General features: G+C 41.3%; 1 protein-coding gene across 6 annotated transcripts in view; it reads left to right on the top strand.

The window, feature by feature from the left end:
• Window positions 1-26,198, top strand: part of AIFM3 (AIF family member 3) — a 185,243-nt gene that overhangs the window by 89,091 nt on the left and 69,954 nt on the right. For all 6 annotated transcript variants that reach the window (XM_069754117.1, XM_069754136.1, XM_069754106.1 and 3 more), the window contains 2 exons: window positions 10,499-10,570; window positions 12,352-12,415. In XM_069754117.1, the coding sequence (XP_069610218.1) occupies window positions 10,499-10,570; window positions 12,352-12,415 (136 nt within the window). The remainder of the gene's footprint in view (window positions 1-10,498; window positions 10,571-12,351; window positions 12,416-26,198) is intronic.

Below are 26,198 nucleotides of genomic sequence, written 5' to 3'. Positions count from 1 at the left end.
CCCATGCCGGTCCGCCATAGTCCACGTTGTACTCAATCGGGTCTCGTTACTGATGTCATCGCTTGTGAGACATTACCGTGAGTGACCTATGCAGTCTCAGTCACTCGCGGGTCATGTCAACGCTCATCATTCCGGTTCTAACGCCATGCTCTGCAAGACACGGAGGAATACAACGTGAGACTCGGCAGTGGCTACTGCTCTAGTCTATTGAGCCCCGTTCTCTAATACCTTTTACTCTCATTTTCTTCATGATTTTTAGCATTTTTTTCACCTTATTGATTCTTCCTTTTCATTTTACATAGTCATTCTATTTTTTCCACATGTTTTTCTTGGGTTGCCATATATACTACTGTATATGCTATATTGCATACTGTATGATCCCCTTTGTAGCTTAGGCCTAACTTACACAAGTGTTTTAGCTTTCACCAAATATGGCCCACGTACACCCTCTTTTTCTCTTTTTATGCATGTGCTGGGTTCATATATATTCTTTAGCGATCATTTTGTGACAGAATGTTTCTAAGTTACTATTCCATTTTTGAGAAATAAATTCTTCTTTACATTTGACAATCCTGCACTCAATTTGTTGTCCAAAAGTGCCATATTTATCTGACTTGTGACTTTGACACCTTTTTGATATTTGCTTACCAATACATGCGTTGTATAGCTGCTTCTGCATCACCATTCACTGCATTTGAGCTTTCAATCATTACCATGTCTTCATTGCACTGGTGCTTTTTGAGTTTAGTTATTCCTTTACTTTTAATGCTTTTGTTGCTAAAAACTTTTTCTAGTGTCCAAATGAAATTTTCCATCAATGAATTTGTATCTGGACTTATACATCCTAATAACTTTACGTATGCGCTGTTACCTTTCATGCTACTGCACAACGCAACTACGACAGTTTTTTTCTTATACCATAGTGCGCAACCGCAAATACATTATTTATGTTACTGTTGCTTTAAAGCTCCTTAGTGCCTTGTTCTTGCGCATGCGCCGTAACACCTGCACCCATTGCACAGGCGCCAGAACAAACTATGAAGCTTTAATACTTTAACTTCTTGATGCATGCGCTGTCACCACTCGCTTTGTCATGCAAGAGCAATTATGTCAGTTTTTCCTCATGATTCACTGGATCTGGTTTAAAATGTGCACGTACGTCACTTATTCTTAAATAAATATTGACACAGTTGTACTGCACACACACGTGGTTGTTATTTCCGGACGCTACATCATCTTGTCATTCATATACCTGGTTATTAGGTAATGACTCTATTAATTATATATAAGATAGACTCTAACAATTCTAGCATCAATTTCCCCTGAGGAAGTCATGCTTCGTGGTGATACGCGTGGTATCCTTTCCTCCACGCACTATGCTGAAGCTGGGTTTTGTAACATATCCACCATCAGGTTATCAATTCCAACCTTGCTTTTGTCTGGGAATACTTTACTCTCATAGTTGTTATTGATTCATTTATTTCCCATATTTCAGGCATATTTTGTCTTTTGCATTTCCCTAAAGGTTTATAGATTCAAACAGAGGTAAAAAAGGGAACAGCACAGCTTTAAACTTATCTGCGGGTGCAAAGCCTTTGGGGAGCCCGTCCACCGGCTATCCTCAGTCCATAGATTCAAACAGAAAATAGGCAGCACTCCATAGTCTTGAATATCTTGTGCAGTTTATTCAGACCCACATGTCTTAATCACAACGTTTCGGCTCTGACTGAGCCTTTCTCAAGCAGTGAGTGAACCATTTGTGTGCGTATAAATACATTCCAAACCATAACCAGCCTTAATTATCCATTAATGGACAGTACATGTGCTTTTACATTTCTTATAAAAATACCAATTGGTATCATAAAGTGCTACAGTGCATACCTTCTGTGCAAGTGTTGCTGTGTAAACTATATATTGCTTTACTTGTGGAGCTGCTTACCGGCAATGGAGGACATCTACACACATCTCGGCGTTCTCTATGCGCAACTGCGCATGTCCGCTACGTTACAGCTCTGTGTTAGACCGCGGACCAATCAGCGCCGACGGCGCCTGCGCAGTAGCGCTATGTATCGCCATATTGGTAGTGGCATCTCATACAGGGAGGTCAATTCCTCAGTCGGATAACAGCGCCTGCGCATACAGCGCTACTCAGCACTAACATCACCCTTCACTTGCCGGCGAAAGTTCCAACTACTGCGGGACCATATTAAGTATGAGGCTGTGGTCCTCACAAACTTCACCACGCATAACAATGCTTTTATTAGTTCGTGCCCTATGGACATTCTGACGCTAAACCTCGCCCTGACACTACGGGCTCAACCATATATTGGCTGATGTCCGTAGGTCATACAATCACATGCCTAGCATCAGGTCAACCCTCTCAGGTCAGCCCACCCCAGGCTTAGACTGTATCAGCGATAGCGTTGACGTCCCGGCATACACACTATACCGAAGTTAGAGGTAATAGACTACTGCTATATAGTATTTTAACTGCTTTATTTATTGATCCATGGTCCAACACAGTATGGGACAAAAAAACAATAATATTCCAATCCAAATATATAACTATATGTCCTCCATGCCCGCAAGCATTTCTCCACTGGTCTTCCGCTACACTAGAGGCATCAGACGAAATCTAAAATTAGAAAAATACAGTTACGTGAATTTCACAATATTCTCTAAAATTAAAAACAAAAAGTCACATTACTGACTCATAGGGACTCTATATAATATACAGCGGAGTTCATACACATTACTAGATGATTGTATGCATTTTAAAGTCGGCGTTAAGTCCTCCCGGCCTCAAGGTTTTAAGTTCATAAATCCACATAAGTTCCTTTTTCTTTAATATCAGCTCTCTATCACCACCTCTTCTCTGTATCGGAACAGCATCTATGATTTTACATCTAAGGTCCTTTTCTGTATGTTTGCAGTCAGCAAAATGTTTTGCGACAGGAAGATCCAATCTGTTCTTTTTTATACTGAATCTGTGCTGGTTCATTCTTGTTTTAAACTCGCATGTTGTTTCACCAACGTACCAGAGGTTACATGGACATATGAGCACATATATAACGTAGTCTGACCTACATGTGAGGAATTGATTGATATTATAAATCTTTCCCGTTTTCGGATGTACAAATGTCGGTCCCTTAAGCATATATATGCAATTAACACAGTTCAAACAAGGGAAACATCCTTTTCTTTTACTCCCTGTAAGGTATCTCTGTGTATCTTTTCTTTTGGGACCGATATCCGATTGTATGACCATATCTTTGATATTCTTATTCCTCTTATATGAGTATAATGGTGGCATTTTGAATTCAGGTATTTTTGGCAAGCATCTCCCTAGCATAGTCCAGTGTTTATTTATAATCTTAGCTACTTCCCTGCTTTCCTCAGTATAGGTAGACACAAAGGGAACTCTATTCTGGGTGTTTTTACGTCTACCACATGGTTCTCCACGTATTAACTGCAATTTCTCTTTTTCCATAACCCTATTTTTTGTTTGTTATAGTAATCTCTTGGGGTAGCCTCTATTCAAGAATTTCTTAATTAACTGATCTATTGTTTTATCAGCTATGTCCTCTTCCTTCACTATACGCCTAACTCTGAGTAGTTGGCTAACTGGGATTGATCTTTTCATTGAGCAAGGGTGTTGACTATCATATAGGAGCAAGTTGTTCCTATCTGTGTTTTTCACATATAGTGTTGTAATAAGTTGGTCATTTTTTTGCTCAACCAATACATCTAGGAATTGGATTTCAGTCCAAGATTTTACTACCGTGAATTTAATTGTATGGTCAACAGTGTTGAGATAAGCGTGAAATTCATCCAACTCTTCCTCGGTACCTGTCCACAGGAGGAAGACATCATCTATGTATCTCCACCACTCCAGCACATGCCGGAAGTGGTGGGACACATAGATAAGGCCCTCCTCCAGGGTTTCCATAACCAGGTTAGCGTATGAGGGGGCCATATTGGCCCCCATAGCCGTTTCCTGTTTTTGCGTGTAAAACGCGTCTCCAAACATAAAATAATTGCGTCTCAGTATTATCTCCAACATCCCCAGTAAGAAAATCTTCCCTTCAGGTGTATATTGCCCAACATCCAACATTTTATCAATGGCTTTAAGGCCTCTCTCATGATTTATGGAGGTATAGAGTGATACCACATCAAATGATGCAAGTAACACTCTATTACTCAGCTGTATGGATTCTATTTTATTGAGGAAGTCTGTCGTGTCTTTTATGTATGATTTACATTTTTTTGCTATAGGGTTCAGTATTTTATCCAAAAATATACCCATTTTATTAAAGACAGATCCAACCCCTGAAACTATGGGTCGCCCAGGAGGGTCGACCAAAGTTTTGTGTATTTTTGGTGTAATGTATAGCACTGGGGTGCGTGGGTTGTCTTCCCATAGGTAGTTGTATAGTTCTTGGTCTATAATACATGCATGTAATGCTCCATCTAGCCATTTTTTTATTTCCTCCTGTATACTGAGTTTAGGGTCCCTCTCCAATTTATCATATAGATGTACATCGCTCAACTGTCTCATGACTTCTCTAATGTAGGCTTGCCTGTCCATGACGACGACCGCACCCCCTTTATCAGCGGGTTTAATAATAATGTCGTCGTCATGGACGAGCTCCTGCAATGCTTCAATTTCTTCCCTGGTGATGTTAGGACGTCTGAACTCTTCAGTACCCTTATCTTTAAGTAACTCTATATCTGTTTTTACAGCTTCTTCAAATGCCTTAATAGCTGCTGAGCTTATTGGAGGGATGAATCGGCTTTTATTTTTTAAATCGACCATTTTTAAATCAAACTCACTAGTTTTCTCACTTAATGTATCCTTCTTTCCCTCGAACCATTCTCTCAATTTAATTTGTCTAAGGAATCGTTCTAAATCTATTTGTAGCTGGAACCAATTGGTATGTGTACATGGACTAAAGTTCAACCCCTTGCTCAATACAGATACTTGTGCCCCAGTAAGTACTTTATGAGAGATGTTTACCACTAATTCTGTTCTCTCTTCCGTAGATTCGGTGTTCTCTGCGTCTTGCCTTTTTCTATTTTCTTTTTGTCGCCGGTGCTGGCGCCTACCCCCTCTCCTTTTCCTTCTGCTGGAGTTTTGGTTGAATCTAAAAGGAACAGAGTCATAATTTGTGTCATGTAAATCAGATATATAACAACCATTCACATTCCTATGACCTTTTTTCTTCCAGGTAGTTTTAGGGTTATCAGATTGCCACGTATATATATATATCCAGTCTCATAGTCTCCTGTATCTCTAATCCATTTTTTCCTTTTTGTTTCTTCTAACTCTCCACGAAGTTTACTCATATCTTTCTCCACTTTATCATAGAATGTAGTCCAGTCATCTTTATTCATTATTTCCTGTAGTTTTTTCTTGGTATCTGCCACACTAGTCTGTAACTTCTTAACTTCAGTTTGTAAAAATTCAACATTTAATAACATGACATCAAAGGCATATTTGTTAGAGATCATCATAAATCTATTGCAAAAAGTAGTGTTCCCACTAAATAGATTAGGCCTTATATTAGATCGAAGTCCCCTTGGTATCTTTCGTTCCTTCAGATACTGCCCCAGCGTGGTCAGATGCAATTGGGAGCTAATTAACCGCTTACAGTCATTAACATATTTATTTCTCATTTCAATGGGTGAGGGTACTAAAGGGTACTAAAACCTAAAGGTTTATATATATATATACAATATGACCCTATATACTGTATATATATATATATATATATATATATATATATACAGTATATAGGGTCATATTGTCTCTTGCCATTATCTGTGTGCTGCTTTCACAATTTTGATCAACTGGACAGATGCATGTTCACACTTAGCCTGTGTGAGAATTATTTTTTGAACTTCAGCAAATGCATTATGTTTCTATTTATTTGACTTCACCCATCCCAGTGCAGGTTGTCTCACCTATTTTTTTATTTATTCTTTTGTTAATTTTATCCCCAGCAAACGCAATGGAGGAGGATAGTTAGTCCTTATGTTGGCTTTCTGTTGATGCATTCTAGCCGCAAGGCTTTTTAATTGGTTTTAGATTTTGTTACTGTGTTTATCTTCTTTAATACTAAAAAATATTGTTTTTAGAATTGGTGATCCTCATTTTACATACACACTTCTTCTTCTAGTTGGCCCAAACATTCAAAGCTTATGGCATAAAAACGTAATTCTTGGAAACCTCGTTAATCATTGTGTAACAGAAGAAAAGTAATCACAAAGACCACAATGCTTTTCACTTGAATGTGAACCACGATATCACAAACTATCATGGTTCACATTGTAGCCTTTATGCTGCCGTCACACTATCAGTATTTGGTCAGTATTTTACATCAGTATTTGTAAGCCAAAACCAGGAGTGGGTGATAAATGCAGAAGTGGTGCATATGTTTCTATTATACTTTTCCTCTAGTTGTTCCACTCCTGGTTTTGGCTTACAAATACTGAGGTAAAATACTGACCAAATACTGCTAGTGTGATGACAGCCTTATAATGGTAGCGGTGACCTCTCCATTTGTGTGATTATGGTAATGGCAGAACTGAATGTGACAGGAGCTGTGTCATGTCGTTCAGAGGAGAAAAGAAACAAACAGGAAGCCAAAAAATTGTAGGGTAAGGAAGGAACAGAAAAGAGCAGTGATGTCAGGCTTCTACCTGGGAGAGTGATTAGTTAGTTAAATCATTAATTAAGAGCTACCGGAAACAAAAGGCTTTTATATTTTTGTTAGAATCGAAAATTATAAAAACCATGTAACCAAAATAAGTTTGAATATAAGAATTTCTATAGTTGTAGGTAGAGAGGGTGCAGGAGAAGATGTGTAACCCAGGCCACAGTGCCTAAGGAGGCCAAATGGACCCTCATATTATAAAAAAACACAGGTAACAATGGGGGCCCTTTTAAAATTTGCTTTGTGGCCCAAGAGTCGATTAAGTTATAGGGGGCACTGAAAGCCAAGCACCTCATGTAATAGTTCCTTTGCAAAAACACCCCATATTAATAAATGGCAAGTGGCTCAGATTACTTTAAGCCCTAATTGACTGCTGTGCCATATTTTTGGGCAGCCTTTAAGAGTAAGCCTTTTAACAGCGGTGCACCAGAAGATTGCAGTGCTGTGTGTTACAAGATCCAAATGCCCAGGCATCGCACGCTTTGATTGGAAACCAATTAAGTTGATTCTTGACCATTTAACCTTTACATCATGACATCTAAAGGACATAGATGCCAGGAGGGGCTTCCTATGTAAGGCCATCACCGCTCTGAACCAGCAAAGTGATTCTGGAGATGCTTTCCTATAATGTTCAGTAGTAGGTTGATTATGTCATATACAAATGTGCATTAAGTTGATGAGCTACCGATACCTGGCATCAGGGTCAGAATTATTTTACTGGTGGTAAAAAGCAGGCTGATCATACCACAAACAGTGCGGTAATAACTATCATAATCATAGCACATCACTTGCCATTTTTCTCTCCATAATTTTGCTAGTATTTATTAGTAACTGGTTATAGTTTAATAAATGTAACCTTTTATTTTGAGAATTTCATAGTATGTTGTGTCCAGCATGGTGATTCAGTGGTTAGCGCTGTTTCCCTGGGTTCAAATCTAACGAAGGTCATCCAATGCAATTTGAGGAACATAGTAAAGAAATGGAAGAACACAGGTACAGTTCTTGTTAAGGCCAGAAGTGGCAGGTCAAGAAAAACATCAGAAAGGCAGAGAAGAAGAATGGTGAGATCAGTCAAGGACAATCCTCAGACCACCTCCAGAGAGCTGCAGCATCAACTTGCTGCAGAAGGTGTCACTGTGCATCGGTCAACTATACAACGCACTTTGCACAAGGAGAAGCTATATGGGAGAGTGATGCGAAAGAAGCTGTTTCTGCAAGCATGCCACAAACAGAGTCGGCTGAGGTATGCAAAAGCACATTTGGAGAAGCCAATTTCTTTTTGGAAGAAGGTCCTGTGGACTGATGAAACCAAGATTGAGTTGTTTGGTCATACAAAAAGGCGTTATGCATGGCGGCCAAAAAACACAGCATTCCAAGAAAAACACTTGCTACCCCCAGTAAAATTTGGTGGAGGTTTCATCATGCTTTGGGGCTGTGTGGCCAATGCCGGCATCGGGAATCTTGTTAAAGTTGAGGGACGCATGGATTCCTCTCAGTATCAGCAGATTCTTGACAATAATGTTCATGAATCAGTGACAAAGTTGAAGTTACGCAGGGGATGGATCTTTCAGCAAGACAATGATCCAAAACACCGCTCCAAATCTACTCAGGCATTCATGCAGATGAACAATTACACTGTTCTGGAATGGCCATCCCAGTCCCCAGACCTGAATATCATTGAACATCTGTGGGATCATTTGAAGAGGGCTGTCCATGCTCGGTGACCATCAAACTTAACTGAACTGAACTGGAATTGTTTTGTAAAGAGGAATGGTCAAAAATACCTTCATATAGTATCCAGGAACTCATTAAAAGCTACAGGAAGTGACTAGAGGCTGTTATTTTTGCAAAAGGAGGATCTACTAAATATTAATGTCACTTTTCTGGTGGGGTGCCCATACTTATGCACCTGTCAAATTTTGTTTGAATGCAGATTGCAAATTTTCTGTTAGTACAATAAACCTCATTTCAAGGCAGAAACATTACTGTGTCCAACAGTTATTAGATATATGAAACTGAAATAGCTGTTGCAAAAAAAAACAATTTTTATAAAACATTCAGCTTAAGATTAATAGGGGTGCCCAAACTTTTTCATATAACTGTATAAATGGGATTGACCATATGTCCACTGTGTATGGAAGGTATCTTGAATGAACTTGTTTTTTGGATATATTCTTAAATTTAATATACATATGATATTTATTCCGCTTGCACAGTAATAACGCTGGTGAGATGTACTTCCGGTTTAGCATTTCCTTTTCATCCATTTTGTTACTTGTGCTCACTCAATAAAGTTTATTGAATTTATATAAGGCTTCATACTCCTAGTTTTCTATATAGGTATTGTTTAAAAAGTTCAATAGGAGAACTCTGAACTCTTATAATAAATATATTTGCAGATTATTTGTTTTTCTTCTATGTCAAATTTTTTCTATTTTATCTATGCATATTGTTACACATGCTCTGGGCATTAGATACAGCTTTAAATAAACAATTAATTATCTGTGATTTAATAAAACTTTATTTATGAAAATATAAAAAACTATTTAAAACACCACAACGTTTATTATATGGTTGTACGACGTGTTGTCTTATCATGTACTACCTCATAACCCTTATATTTTTAAATGTCATTATATGTAATAAAAATAATTGTTGTTTATCTTAGAAAACAGAGTTCTCCATTTTTTTAATAGGAAAATTCATGAATGAGTTATGAGATATTGTATATTTTAATACTGGCCCAACTATCAGATATTTTTACTGAGAATAGAAGTTGAGCGGCAATTCTCAGCAGTGGCCACTATACAGTGAATGGTGCTGTGCCGCAGAGCTCCATTGACTGATTACACCCGGCCGCTGCCAAACTGATAACTGACCATGGGCGTTGGCCATCCCAAGGATATGTCGTAGTTATCATTACCCTGGACAGCCACTTTAATGCTTTAGTTACTCAACTTAACACTTATACTCATCAATCGTAATGTTAAATCACTGGCAGATGAATGAGTGTATGAATGAATGAAACATACATGCTAGCCACCTTAGGGAGAGACCCAAGTTGGGCTAAATGTAGCGGGACGAAAGAGACCGAAAAGCCCTCTACTTAAAGGAAATACATAGTGGATGCTTTCCTAAAACGGAAAGTACTTGCAAGCAGCATAATACAAAGAATAGCAGGTTTACCCAGAATCCTTTGCAGTAGGCGGAGCTATGCAAATCATCTCTTTCCACCCCAGTCTAATCCACAGCGCTTGGAACCGCCAAGCGTGCAATGCTGCGGATTAGTTTCTAAACACTATACAATTACACTATACACTATATAATTATACACTATGAATGAATGAATAAATTTATTAATTTTTGCGACAATGGCATTTGCCAAGGGGTGAAGTAAATTAGGGGCAAGTGAACAGTCGGTTCTTGAAGCACATTTGTTGAAAGATGGAAAAATGTCAAAGTGTAAGGATCTGAGCAGCATTAGCATCTGCCAAATTGTGATGACTAGAAAGCTGGATAAAATCATGTACAAAACATCAAAGTTTGTTGGATGTTCCCAGTTTACAGCATTAATGCCTACTAAAAGTTGTTCATGGAAGGACAACCTGTGAGATGGTGAATATATTATGTGTGCCCAAGGGTCTTGGATGTGCATGATGGGGCAGAGGCTTGCTCTGTCTAGTCCCACAGATGGGCTGTTTTGTTGATGAATGGTTTTAATGTTACATGAATGTAGAAATTGTTAACATATAAAAAAATGTTATGTATTTTTTCTATACAAGATGTTTGAAAACAACAGAGTGAAGTTTTACATGCAGACAGAAGTATCTGAATTAAGGGAACAAGAAGGAAAGGTATCTATCTATTTATCATATAATAAACACATTTATATGTATATCATTATGTGTGATTATTATATACTAATTGTTCCCTAATTATGTAATTGATCTGTAATTATACACTTTATTGTTACCCTTATATATATATTGCATGTGGCCTATGCACTATAGCGCTGCTTGAAAAAGGTTCAGTGCTGATCCCATTCTTCCAGTATTTATTGAAGAGGTTTGGTACATACTGTGGAGAATCTGCGCCATGTAGCCTTGATAACTAGCACTGCTTATCCGCCCTTCCAAATCCTTTCTTCCCCTCTGTCCGTACTTCCCCTCTTCCTTTTCTCTTCTTTCCTTTCCTTCCTTCCCCTTTTCTTTCCTTTTCTTTCCTTCTCCTCTTTCCTTTCCTTCTTTCCTTCCCCTTTTTTCTTTCCCTTCCTTCCTGTCTGTCTTTGCTCCCTAAATAAAAGGTTTCTTTTTGCAGCCTGCAAAGGAGTTGGCCATTCTTTCTGAGGTCTCCACCGCACCTAGCTAGATTTTATACTTTGTTTTACACAAGCATTAGGACATATGCACATATTAATTATTCGCTGTAGACATTTCTGCATCAAAAACATGTCTTTTGGCAGCAATGAAAAATGTGCATTTTTGCCACGTTTTTGCATGCATTTCCCCCTGATCATTAGAATGATTGAATAACGCTGCAAAAATCACTGAAAGAATTGACATTCTGCAGATGTAATACTGCTTCAAATCTGCAAGGAAAAAATTAACAGCGTACGCATGATAGTTCAGAAATTTCATTCACTTTGCTGGGACAGTAAAATACATGTTTCAAGGCAAAAATTAATGCAGAAAACATGACATTTGAACATACCCTTAAACTGAGGCAAAACCATACATTAGATTATGCATGCAACTCCTTTTTCGCTATGTAGAAATCAATGCAGTGGAGGGTACCCACAACTGTCCCTAGGAGTTTTACTAAAATATTCTTGGGTCCCAAGACAGTTTTGATGAACAGTGCACTGGAGTACGATGCACCACATTTTTGAACAAGCATATGCTCGTGTTCATCACCGTAAGAAATCTCCACTCAGGGACTGGAGTTTTATTTCTATCATAATTTTTGCAAATTGTCTCGTCAGAGAGGAAGAGGACTAGAACTCTAGTGCCACCTTTTGGAAGTAGCAATCCTAAGTCAATGTCGACCCTTCAACGAGTCTTGTCACATGACTTCGGATAATAGCCAAACCAGAATCTCAATTTGCAGACACTGTGTTTCGGGGTACTGCCCCTCGTCAGTGCAAAGTGAAGATCTGGTTTGGCTGTGTGAGAGTCGTCTGACCTGGATCCAAGAAGTATCGTTTCTCCTTGTGGAGAGTGACATGATAAGCATGTCGAGGTGAGGAGACTTAAAGCCGAAACACAGTGTCTGCAAATTGAGATTCTGGTTTGGCTATTTTTCTAAGTCATGTGACAAGGCTCGTTAAAGGGTCGACATTGACTGTTAGGATTGCTACTTCCAATAGGTGGCACTAGAGTTCTAGTCCTCTTCCTCTCTGAAAAGACAATATGCCTATCATAATTTTTGTCACTTTTGTGGTATAAATTATGATAAGTTTGTCAACCGCGCACAAACACGCCCCTCCTGTTACGCTATTCCCACTTTTTTTCTTTTAACTATATTTGAAACAGTTTTATGTACAATTTTAGGAAAACTATCTGATAAATCAGGATCTTGCTGTGTCTTTGTCTTTTTATTTTCCATGGCGTCACATGTTTAATGTTCTGCATTTCAGCTAAAAGAGGTGGTGCTGACAAGTGGAAAGGTTCTACGAGCTGATGTCTGTGTCATTGGAATAGGTAAGATGTTCAATAAATAGCAATTATATCAATTAAAATACTTTGTATTTAGTGAATTTACAGTGGGTACGGAAAGTATTCAGACAGCTTTAAATTTTTCACTATTTGTTTCATTGCAGCCATTTGGTAAATTCAAAAAAGTTCATTTTTTTTCTCATTAATGTACACTGTGTACCCCATCTTGACTGAAAAAAAACAGAAATGTAAAAATTGTTGCAAATTTATTTAAAAAGAAAAACTGAAATATCACATGGTCATAAGTATTCAGACCCTTTGCTCAGTATTGAGTAGAAGCATCCTTTTGAGATAGTACAGCCATGAGTCTTCTTGGGAATGATGCAACAAGTTTTTTACACCTATTATGTAGCTGCATAACAGGCTTGCTATGTGCGCCGACCACAGTGTGGCGCTCACAGCAAGCCGGCATCAACAACCATAGAGGTCTTCAATAGACCTCTGGTTGTCATGCCGACACATCGCTGACCCCCGATCACGTGACGGGGTCGGCGATGCGCTCATTTCCGGCCCAATGGCCAAAAGCGGTAGTTAAATGGTGCTGTCAGCGCTTGGCAGTGGCATTTAACTCATTAATAGCGGCGGGTGAATTGCGAATCCCCCTGCCGCTATTGCTGGCACTTTGCTGGCTCATCGACGGAGCCCGCATCAAAGCAGGGGATCTGACCTCGGACGCACTATTCCGTCCAAGGTCAGAAAGGGGTTAAATGCCGCTGTCAGTGTTTGACAGCGGCATTTAACATGTTAATAGCCATGGGTGCACCACGATTCCACCCGCGGCTGTTCCTGGCACATGTGACTTGTTCAAAACAGCTGATATGTGTCGGCAAAGATGTGGGCTCACCACCGGAGCGCACATCAAAGGGAGGGAGTCTGACATTGGCGTACTATTACGCCCGATGTCAGAAAGCGGTTAAAGTGAAACAACAGAGAAGCAATTGAAGTGGAGACTTTCAGGTTTAATTAAAGGGGTTGAGCAAAAATATCCTGTGATACGTTTGTAGGGAATGTAAAATGTTTTTGTTGTTCCCAATTCTCCTCATCCCCTTTAAGAATGCAAATATTGTACATTATTAATGTTTTCGTGCACTGTGGTACTGCTACACATAGTGTATGACCACCGTGTACAAGAGCATTGCTATACCTTCCGTATATTGCTCTGTATATTTATGTAATGCCATTGTTTGCTATGCACATATAGTTTATAGGGAAAGATTGTCCCCAGGCCCAGTATAGTGATAGGGGCGTAGTGCCAATAGTTGGCCATTAGAGGAGGGCACTGTAGGATATAGTTAGAATAGGAGGGGCACAGTGGGGATAAAAATAGTTAAGCTTCCTGGTTTAGTCAGTCAGGGCCTGGGCACCCGTGCAGCTCACTGGGCTGCTTGTCCAGGAGTCACTGTGCCCCCACACCATTAAAGAAAGGGGCCCACATAGTACAGCTACACTAAAGGTTCCTCTAGGAGGAAGAAGCACGGAAGCGCTGCGGATGCGGCTGATAGAAGTCTGTCCCCATGAAGAGAGAAGTCTGGTCAGCATGGGTAGTACACACGAGATATGGCAGATCTTTGCCTGGGCAGCAGTTCTAAGAACCGGGGTGAAATGGTGTAAGACTCCCCCATGTGAGGCAAGAATTCCGGATGAAACAGATTCTGTGGGACCGGATGATTCGGTCCGACCTTGGGCTGAACATAGAGAAGAAAAGGACAGAGAAGGGACAGAAAGGAAGAAATCAACTGTGATACTTGAAGCGCCTGTATTTTAACAAGCTGTGCTGAGTAAAAGAGTTAACATTGAAGTTAAGATGGAGTGTGTCTCCTTTATTGCGGAACCATCTGTGAGGAATACATCCCCATACCGGGCAAGTCCAGATGGCGCAGAGAGCTAGCTACAAGGTACTGCAACAGACAGATGTGGTCCTATGCGGGAAGGGGTCCAGGGAGTGATACAGGGATTGCTGTCGGCCATGGCTACCTCCCTGGCTCCCCCTTCCTACACGTTTAGGAATTGCAACCATTTTGTGACTAAACCACCTCATTTCAGGGGCTCAAAAGTAATTGGACAAATTAACTTTACTATAAATAAAATATTCATATTTAATACTTGATAGAGAATCCTTTGCAGGTAATGACTGCCTGAAGTCTGGAAGCCATGGACGACACCAAACACTGGGTTTCCTCCTTTATGATGCTTTACCAGGCCTTTTCTGCAAATGACTTTAGTTGTTGCCTATTTGTGGGTTTTTCTGCCTTATGTTTTGTCTTATGTTCACACGTTCCTGATTTCCATCCTTTTTTTTTCAGGACAGTTTTTTTAAAAAACTGCAGCTCTTGGCAGAAAACGCAGGTCCTTTTTTTGTCCTTTTTTGATGCGTTTTTTGATGCGTTTTTTTATCCTTTTTTTTATGCAGTTTTCTATGCAGAGACTGTGTGTTTCCTAGGAAGCTTTTTAGGGCTAAAATGGCTGAAAATACCCTAACCCTACCCCTAACCCTACCCCTAACCCTACCCCAACCCTACCCCTACCCTTAACCCTACCCCTAACCCTAACCCTACCCCTAACCCTAACACTACCCCTATTCTAACCTTAGTGAAAAAAAAAAAAAAAATTCTTAATTTTTTTATTGTCCCTACCAATGGGGGTGACAAAGTGTGGGGGGGGTGTCATTTACTATTTTTTTATTTTGATCACTGAGATAGGTTATATCTCAGTGATCAAAATGCACTTTGGAGCGAATCTGCCGGCCGGCAGATTCGGCGGGCGCACTGCGCATGCGCCCGCCATTTTGCAAGATGGCGGCGCCCAGGGAGAAGACGGACGGACGGACACCGGGACGCCGGGTAAGTATAAGGGGGGGAGATTAGGGCACGGGGGGGCATCGGAGCACTGGGGGGGGCATCGGAGCACGGGGGGGGCATCGGAGCACGGGGGGGCGGGATCGGAGCACGGGGGGGCAGCCACACTCCGCCCACGCACTTCCGCCCGCTCCCCCGCACTTCCTGCTGCAGCGGTTCTGCACATCAAATCGCAGTAAAACCCGCAGATATATTTTTGATCTGCGGGTTTTACTGCGATTTTGACCTCACAATGGAGGTCTATGGGTGCAGAACCGCTGCGGTTCAGGAAAAAGAAGTGACATGCTCCTTCTTTTTTGCCGCAGCTATTCAGCGCGGCTTTTTAAACGAAATTACGGATCATGTGCACAGCAGTGACTGTTTTCCATAGGGTTACATTGTTATGTACCCTGCATGGAAAACAGCTGCGGAACCGCAGCGGCAAAACCGCTGCGGTTCCGCAGTAAAAAACGCACTGTGTGAACATGGCCTTAATAATGTGAAATGCTGCTCAATGGGGTTGAGATCTGGTGATTGACTTTGCCTTTGCAGAGTATTCCACTTCTTTGCCTTAAAAAAATGCCTAGGGTTGCTTTTCCACTATGTTTTGGGTCATTGTCTGTCTGTTCTGTGAAGAACCATCCAATCAACCTTGCAGCATTTGGATGAAGCAGAGAGTATGGCCCTGTACATTTCAGAATTCATCCTGCTGCTTCTGTTTTCAGTCGCATCATCAATAACCACTAGTGACCAAGTGCTATTGGACGTCATGCATGCCCATGCCATCACAATGCCTCCGCTATGTTTTACTGAGGATGTGGTGCATTTTCAATCATGAGCCGTTCAAAGCTTCTCTATACTTTTTTCTTCCCATCATTCTGGCACAGGTTGATCTCAGTTTCATCTGTCAAAACAATGCTTTTTGCAGAACTGGGCTGGCTTCTTTAGATGTTTTTGGCAAAATTTAATCTATCCTTTCTAATTTTGAGGTTGATTAATGGTTTGCACCTTGTAGTGAACCCTCTGTATTTGCTCTCATGCAGTCTTCTCTTTATAGTAGACTTAGATGCTGAAACACCTACTTCATGGAGAGTGCTCCTTACTTTGGTGGATGTTATAAAATGGTTTTTCTTCAGCATGGAAAGGATTCTGCGATCGTCTACTATTGTTGTCTTCTGTAGATGTCCAGGCTTTTTTGAGTTCCTAAGCTCACCAGTACACTCTTTTTTCAGAATATACCAAACTGTCGATTTGGCCACTCCTAACATTTCTGCTAACTATTTTATAGATGTCTTCTTTTTTTCAGCATAATGATGGTCTATTTATCTTTCATTGAGAGCTCCTTCTCCTTTGACTGCATGTTGTGGGTTCACAGGACACATCTGGAATCAGTTCCAGACCTTTTACCTGCTTATTTGATGATGGCTTAATAAGAGAATAGTTCATGCAGCCCATTAATTAATTTTTGAAAAAATTGTCCAATTACCTTTGGTCCCTTTAAAAGAGGCAGCTACATATTAAAGAGCTTAAACCCTTATAACAACTAGGAAGTGAATATCCTCAAATTAAAGCTGAGAGTCTGCACCGTAAGCCCTAATGATTATATAACTGTATCTTGAATATGTTTTGGTAAACAGTTAAAATGTCAATATTTGTGTCACTGTTTAAATATTTGTGGACCTAATTGTATCTGAATACACAGTCATGGCTAAAAGTTTTGTGTCTAAAACAAATTTGTTTTTTTACAAACTTTGCTACTTCAGTTTTTGTAGTGTCAATGTGAATTAACTCAAGATTGCTGTGAAGAGTGATCAGATGAAATACAAAAAATTGCAAAGTCATTCCTTCCATTGCAAATTCATTTAAATTACTTAAATCACTCCAAGAATGTGTTGTTCCTTAAACCCACCTAAATGTGTATATAATGTATTTTAAGTGCAAAAAAAATAAACCGATCACCGTTTGCGTTTTCCCTGCATTCCCAGCGCCGCTCTTCTTCTTACTCATGTAACTGACTGGATCACACTGGGGTTTGTGTGACCCAGTGGTCACTTTTACTATGTAAACCTATGGAGCCTTATTATGATGCTTCATAGACTTACTGTACATTGGAAAAGTGACTTCTGGGTCACACTTAAACCCCTGTGTGATCCAGCGAGTTGGAATGTCAGTCACATGAGTAAGAAGGGGACCGGGATGGTGGAAAGAAACCAGGGTTGATTAGTGAGTTGTTTTCTTTTGCAATTGCACTACGTTACACACAGATTTAGACATGTCTATGGAATAGAAAAAATGCTTGGGAGTGCTTCTTTAATAACCGAAAAACCCCATTATCCACTGAATTTCAAGCCTGCCACCAAATAGCCTGCTTATATTATTTCAATCATTTTTTCATTAGCTCTGGAGAAAGTGCTAACGAGCACATGGTAACTGATACCTGTCACTACCAAGTGAAGGACAGACTAAGTGCAACACAAATGGATAAGGGTAAGGGAAACCAAACACTAAGGAAGGGGGAAGTGGAGACCCTTAGACAGATCTGCCATCACCCTGTCTGTCCTATCGTCCCTACATAGGTTCCACACCTATCACCGAGCAGGATACCTAATCCATGCCTGACCCTGGCAATAAGCTCTGCACCGAGGAGGACAGGATGAGCACTAGTCAAGCCTCACTACTTCTAAAGAGAACTGAGATAGACAAGAGAAACAAGGGAACACTTAGCTTGAGAAGACTCAGAGAGAAACACCAACGTCTTCAAAACTCCAGAAAGGACGATAGCTGACTGCTACTGCTCCAAGCCTCAACAGGGAAATGCAAATAGAAAATATCACTGCTACTGCAAGCAGCAAGCAAGAAGTATAGTGCCTTGCGAAAGTATTCGGCCCCTGGAACTTTTCAACCTTTTCCCACATATCATGCTTCAAACATAAAGATACCAAGCGTAAATTTTTGGTGAAGAATCAACAACAAGTGGAACACAATTGTGAAGTTGAACGAAATGTATTGGTTATTTTAAATTTTTGTGGAAATTCAAAAACTGAAAAGTGGGGCGTGCAATATTATTCAGCCCCTTTACTTTCAGTGCAGCAAACTCACTCCAGAAGTTCATTGTGGATCTCTGAATGATCCAATGTTGTCCTAAATGCCTAATGATGATAAATATAATCCACCTGTGTGTAATCAAGTCTCCGTATAAATGCACCTGCTCTTTGGTAGTCTCAGGGTTCTGTTTGAAGCACAAAGAGCATCATGAAGACCAAGGAACACAACAGGCAGGTCCATGATACTGTTGTGGAGAAGTTTAAAGCCGGATTTGGATACAAAATGATTTCCAAAACTTTAAACATCCCAAGGAGCACTGTGCAAGCGGTCATATTGAAATGGAAGGAGTATCATACCACTGCAAATCTACCAAGACCCGGCCGTTCCTCTTAACTTTCATCTCAAACAAGGAGAAGACTGATCAGAGATGCAGCCAAGAGGCCCATGATCACTCTGGATGAACTGCAGAGATCTACAACTGAGGTGGGACAGTCTGTCCATAGGACAACAATCAGTCGTACACTGCACAAATCTGGCCTTTATGGAAGAGTGGCAGGAAGAAAGCCATTTCTCAAAGATATCCATAAAAAGTGTGATTTAAAGTTTGCAACAAGCCACCTGGGAGACACACCAAACATGTGGAAGAAGGTGCTCTGGTCAGATGAAACCAAAATCGAACTTTTTGGCAACAATGCCAAACGATATGTTTGGCGTAAAGACAACACAGCTCATCACCCACTGTCAAACATGGTGGTGGCAGCATCATGGTTTGGACCTTCTTTTCTTCAGAAAGGGACAGGGAAGATGGTTAAAATTGATGGGAAGATGGATGGAGCCAAATACAGGACCATTCTTGAAGAAAACCTGTTGGGGTCTGCAAAAGACCTGAGAATTGGGACGGTGATTTGTTTTCCAACAAGACAATGATCCCAAACATAAAGCAAAATCTACAATGGAATAATTCACAAATAAACGTATCCAGGTGTTAGAATGGCCAAGTCAAAGTCCAGACCTCAATCCAATCGATAACCTGTGGAAAGAGCTGAAAACTGCTGTTCACAAATGATCTACATCAAACCTCACTGAGCTCGAGCTGTTTGCCAAGGAAGAATTAGACATTATCATCAGGGAAGGTTTTAGTCTTGGTGTGCTTTCAAAAAAACAAATGGATTATTTGATTGTTACAGATCCGGTATGTCCGATTTTACATGGACTTCCCAAAGTCCACAAGACTGATGCCATTCCACCTATGAGGCCAATAGTCTCCGGCATTGGCTCAGCCAATGAGCATTTGGGGGAATGGGTTGATTCAGTACTTCATCCTCTTGTATGCAAAATTCCTGGATACATTAAAGACTCCAAGGAGGTGCTCAATGTTTTTTCGGACAAATTGTGGCTTTCCAGTTACTCTTGGCTATTTTGTGATGTAATTTCGTTATATACGTGTATTCCACATGATTTGGCAATGCGTGCTCTTCAATTTCATTTAGATGGATTTAGTGATTATTCAAGTGATTTAAAAAACTTTATTTTACAGGCCACATTTTTTCTCATGACACAATTTTTTTTCTTTCAATGGTCAATTTTTTTTACAGAAATCTGGTGTGGCCATGGGTGCTAAATTTTCACCTTCCCTGGCTAACCTTGTCATGGCATTTTGGGAGTATGAGTTTATTTTTTCTGTCTCCAATCCATTTTTGTCTTGTCTAGTCTGGTATGGCAGATACATCGATGATTTGCTCATTATTTGGGGTGCCGATGTATCTGCCATACCGGAATTTGTGAATTATCTTAATTCTAATTTATATAATATACGCTTCACTTATAGACGGGATTCTAGCCATGTTCATTTTTTGGATCTTAGTTTGAGTGGTGTTGCCAATTGTTTAATTTCAACAAATACACATCACAAGTCACTTAGTGGGAACACTATTTTGCACGCTAGCAGTGGCCACCCCAGGCATACAATTCGTTCTGTTCCGGTAGGAGAATATGTCAGAGTCAAACGCAATTGCAGTAATAACTGCGATTTAAAGAGAGAATTGAATCTGGTATCGGGCAAACTTAAACGTCGCCGCTACCCAGATTGGACTTTGAATAGGGCGCAAGAAATTGTTAGTCATAAGAAACGGGAGGATCTTATTGTTCGCAAGCCAAATATGCCGTCAGCTCCCCATGACGCCGGCAAACCTTATGTTTGCTTTCAATTTAGCCCTCAGTTCCATCAGATCAAGGGCATTATTAATAAATTTCTCCCTATCTTAGAAGAAGATGAAAGTTTGGCTAGAATTTTACAAACTGGCGTTAATGTTGTGGCTAGGAAAGCCCCCTCTATAGGTAATAGAATTTCGCCAAGTCTGTTTTGTACTAAGAGTCAGAGGAGTAGGACATGGCTTGACTATAATGGTTTCTTTAAATGTGGCTCTAATAAATGTAGGACATGTGCACATGCGAATATCACGAAAATGTTTCATAGTAGCGATAATTCTCAAAGTTTTAATATCAAACAATATATTAATTGCAACACCGATTTTGTTATTTATAAAATCGATTGTACCATGTGCCAGTTATCATATGTGGGATGCACGTCACGCAGATTAAAAGTTCGGGTAGGTGAACATTTGTATGACATTGGTCACACTGGCAATTCAACTCGCACTATTTCTGCGGCTTCGAAGCACTTTATTTCAGTCCATGCTCGCAGCACTCAATTCTTTCGAGTACAGGGAATTGAACGGGTTAACAAACCAACACGGGGTGGAGACATGAGACGATTGCTTCACACTCGTGAGGCTTTTTGGATCTATTACCTCAACACCCGGTTTCCTGCAGGTCTCAACAAACGTAGTGAACTGATGTTTCATTATTAATGTTATTTGCATGTGTTTTGTCATGGTTTTAAGAATTAATTTTTCTTGTTTATTTCTTTTATTATATGTCAAATTTGTCAAGTTATGTGCGATGATCTGGAGTCCTTTTTCATCTGAAGGACCTTGTGCTGGATCATGTGACCACTTGCTGGTGTTGCATTGGTCATTAGGTCTTATATAATGAGCACACAATTACATGTATGCAGCTTTGATAAAGATCCTTAGGGATCGAAACGCGTCGCTGTCTGTGTCCCGGTGTGCGGCCGGAGAGCATGTATCCACTGTTCTTACATTGGCACAATAAAGTTTCAAGCCTGGATTTTTAAGACTATGGAGCTGGAACGACTCTTTTCTTCTTTCCTCTGCCAAGGAAGAATGGCAAGAATTTCAGTCTCTCAATGTACAGAACTGATAGAGACTTACCCCAAGCGACTTGCAGCTGTAATCGCAGCAAAATGTGGCGCAACCAAGTATTAAGTTAAAGGGGCCGAATAATATTGCATGCCCCACTTTTCAGTTTTTGAATTTCCACAAAAATTTAAAATAACCAATAAATTTCGTTCAACTTCACAATTGTGATTGTTGATTTTTCACCAAAAATTTACATTTGGTATCTATATGTTTGAAGCATGATATGTGGGAAAAGGTTGAAAAGTTCCAGTGGCTGATTACTTTCATATATCAACACTCAGGTCCAGGTGTGGCCATTAGCACTGGGGGAGGTGGCAACTCATCTGCAAAGCAAACTACTGAGACCTTCTGCAGACAGATGTAGTGCAACAGTCTGCAGCCTCTGACACATCCGTGAAAATACCATGCTGATTGAATTATAAGCAGATTAGTTCCTTTAAATGATTGCTGGTGCTGAAATCACTGTCTTCTTCTATGAACCATATTTGCCTTTGAGGAAATATGTACAATCATCATTGCTTCGCATCAAAAGGGTTTAAAAAGGTAAGAACATTGTTGTATGTGTAGAATTGCAGGGACGCGGGATGCAGTGACGACCAGGAGGCAGAGCAAGACTTAAAGGGTTTATTACAGGGGATGCTCCACGCAGGGAGAGAAAGGACTATAAGGTGGGTAAAACTGAATATTATATCAGTGTAAGAACAAATGTTTATGAAATAGGTGAACTTATCAGTCTGAAGGTTTCTGGGCTGCGGAAGCTTGTAATCCGACGGTGGCACCACAAATGAAGTCTCTGGCCTGTTCCTGAAGAAAGTTGATGCACTATCTCCTAACAGAAGTGGCGTATCCTGGCCCTCCTAGGCAAGGTCCTGCATTACCGGGGCGATGTACGTGCTGAGAAGTAGTCTGTGGTACCGCCGAAGTGTGACTCAGTTCAGTGGCAGAGGCAGGGGTGAAGCTACCTGGCTCTGTATGATTCACTTGGTCAGACTTAGGCAGTGCGCTCGTGGCAGTCAGTGGAATGGTGCGGGACAGATTCTCAGAGATGGGTAAGCGGGAACACAGACATATGTTCCTCACAGTCAGTGTGCACATGGGCTGGGGAGCTGCAGCACAGGCCTGGACTATCGCGTCGCCCCACGGAGAATGAATCAACCTTCTTCTGCTGCGCACTCTGTCTTCCTGCCAAGGTTCCTGCTTTCCCGCACACTGTCCCTTTTATCCCTGACATGCCCCCTACAGTTGCGTGCAAAGGTCTGTCTGGGTCAGAAAGATTTCCCCCCAGCAACAATGGTGACAGCCCCGATAGTTCTGTGTCATGATCCCAATGGCAGGGGATCACAAAAGGACAAGCACAAAAAACAAAACAAGCTCTAGGGTGATGGAAACTGAGCTGACCGCGATCCTGAACCTAACACACAACTAGCTGTAGCCGGGGAACGTGCCTACGATGATCCTAGACGTCTCGCTCCAGCCGAAGGACTAACTTCCCTTATTAGAAGAAACACAGACCTCTCTTGCCTCCAGAGAAACACCCCACAGAAATAGCAGCCCCCCACATGTAATGACGGTGAAATGAGAGGAAAGCACATACATAGTTATGAAAACAGATTCAGCAAAATGAGGCCCGCTAAAGCTAGATAGCAGAGGATACAAAAGTGAACTGCGCGGTCAGCGAAAAACCCTACAAAAACCCATCCTGAAATTACTTGAACTCATGTGCCAACTCATGGAACATGAGGAGTAATATCAGCCCACTAGAGCAACCAGCAAAAAGGAATCACATATCTGCAAGCTGGACTAAGACAAAAATTAAGCAAAACGTGGAACAGGAAAATAAAAAACTTAGCTTGTCCTGAAGATTACAGAAGCGGGAAGCAGAGGTAACAAGACACACTGATTACATTGATAGCCGGCGAGGAAATGACAAGAAAGCCAGGTTAAATAGGAAACTCCCATATCCTGGTAGAACAGGTGGACACCAGAGACCGCAGAAAACACAAGTCACCCAATACCATCTGTAACCACCAGAGGGAGCCCAAAAACAGAATCCACAACAGTACCCCCCCCTTGAGGAGGGGTCACCGAACCCTCACGAGAACCACCAGGGCGACCAGGATGAGCCCTATGAAAAGCACGGACCAAATCAGCAGCATGAACATCAGAGGCAACCACCCAAGAATTATCCTCCTGACCATAACCCTTCCACTTGACCAAATATTGGAGTTTCCGTCTGGAAACACGAGAATCCAAGATCTTCTCCACAACATACTCCAATTCTCCCTCCACCAGCAGCGGAGCAGGAGGTTCAAGCGAAGGAACAACAGGTACCTCATACCTCCGCAACAACGACCGATGGAACACATTATGAATAGCAAACGATGCCGGGAGATCGAAACGAAACGACACAGGGTTAAGAATTTCCAAGATCCTATAGGGACCGATGAACCGAGGCTTGAACTTAGGAGAAGAGACCTTCATAGGAACAAAACGAGAAGACAACCACACCAAGTCCCCAACATGAAGTCAAGGACCCACGCGGCGATGGCGATTAGCAAACTGCTGAGCCCTCTCCTGGGACAACTTCAAATTGTCCACCACATGACTCCAAATCTGATGCAATCTATCCACCACCATGTCCACTCCAGGACAATCAGAAGGCTCCACCTGACCAGAGGAAAAACGAGGATGAAACCCCGAATTACAAAAGAAAGGAGAAACCAAGGTAGCAGAACTAGCCCGATTATTAAGGGCAAATTCGGCAAGCGGCAAAAAGGTAACCCAGTCATCTTGATCAGCAGAAACAAAACACCTTAAATAAGTTTCCAAGGTCTGATTAGTTCGTTCCGTCTGGCCATTCGTCTGAGGATGGAATGCAGACGAAAAGGACAAATCAATGCCCATCTTAGCACAGAACGTCCGCCAAAATCTAGACACAAACTGGGATCCCCTGTAAGAAACGATGTTCTCCGGAATCCCATGCAAACGAACCACGTTCTGAAAAAACAGAGGGACCAACTCAGAGGAGGAAGGTAACTTAGGCAAGGGTACCAGATGAACCATCTTAGAAAAGCGGTCACACACAACCCAGATGACGGACATTTTTTGAGAGACAGGGAGATCCGAAATAAAGTCCATGGAAATGTGTGTCCAAGGCCTCTTCGGGATAGGCAAAGGTGACAACAATCCACTGGCCCGAGAAGAGCAAGGCTTAGCCCGAGCGCAAACTTCACAAGACTGCACAAAAGAACGCACATCCCTCGACAAGGAAGGCCACCAAAAAGACCTGGCCACCAAGTCTCTAGTACCAAATATTCCAGGATGACCTGCCAACACAGAAGAATGAACCTCGGAGATGACTCTACTGGTCCAATTATCCGGAACAAACAGTCTTTCAGGCGGACAACGATCAGGTTTATCCGCCTGAAACTCCTGCAAAGCACGTCGCAAGTCTGGGGAGACAGCTGACAAAATCACCCCATCCCTAAGGATACCAGTGGGCTCAGAATTTCCAGGGGAGTCAGGCACAAAACTCCTAGAAAGAGCATCCGCCTTCACATTCTTTGAACCTGGCAGGTATGAAACCACAAAATCGAAACGGGAGAAAAACAGTGACCAACGAGCCTGTCTAGGATTCAGACGCTTGGCAGACTCAAGGTAAATCAGATTTTTGTGATCAGTCAAGACCACCACACGATGTCTAGCACCCTCAAGCCAATGACGCCACTCCTCAAATGCCCACTTCATGGCCAAAAGCTCCCGATTATCAACATCATAATTCTGCTCAGTGGGCGAAAACTTTCTAGAAAAGAACGCACATGGCTTCATCACTGAGCAATCGGAGCTTCTCTGCGACAAAACCGCCCCCGCTCCAATCTCGGAAGCATCAACCTCAACCTGAAAAGGAAGCGAAACATCTGGCTGACGCAACACAGGAGCAGAAGAAAACCGGCGCTTAAGTTCCTGAAAGGCCTCCACAGCCGCAGGAGACCAATCAGCAACATCAGCACCCTTCTTAGTCAAATCCGTCAAAGGCTTAACAACACTAGAAAAATTAGTTATGAAACGACGATAAAAATTAGCAAAGCCCAAGAACTTCTGTAGACTCTTAAGAGATGTAGGCTGCGTCCAGTCACAAATAGCCTGAACCTTGACGGGATCCATCTCAATAGTAGAAGGGGAAAAATATACCCCAAAAAAGAAATCTTCTGGACTCCAAAGAGACACTTTGAACCTTTTACAAACAAAGAATTGGCCCGCAGGACCTGAAACACCTTCCTGACCTGCTGAACATGGGACTCCCAGTAATCAGAAAAAACCAAATCATCATCCAAATACACAATCATAAATTTATCCAGATATTCACGGAAAATATCGTGCATAAAGGACTGGAAGACAGAAGGAGCATTAGAAAGTCCAAAAGGCATCACCAAATACTCAAAATGGCCCTCAGGCGTATTAAATGCGGTTTTCCACTCATCACCCTGCTTTATCCGCACAAGATTATACGCACCCCGAAGATCAATCTTAGTGAACCATTTAGCCCCCTTAATGCGAGCGAACAAATCAGTCAACAATGGCAAAGGATACTGATATTTGACTGTAATC

Source organism: Ranitomeya imitator, chromosome 1 (genome assembly GCF_032444005.1).
Source record: "Ranitomeya imitator isolate aRanImi1 chromosome 1, aRanImi1.pri, whole genome shotgun sequence".
Classification (NCBI taxonomy): domain Eukaryota; kingdom Metazoa; phylum Chordata; class Amphibia; order Anura; family Dendrobatidae; genus Ranitomeya; species Ranitomeya imitator.
This window is presented reverse-complemented; position numbering and strand designations above follow the sequence as displayed.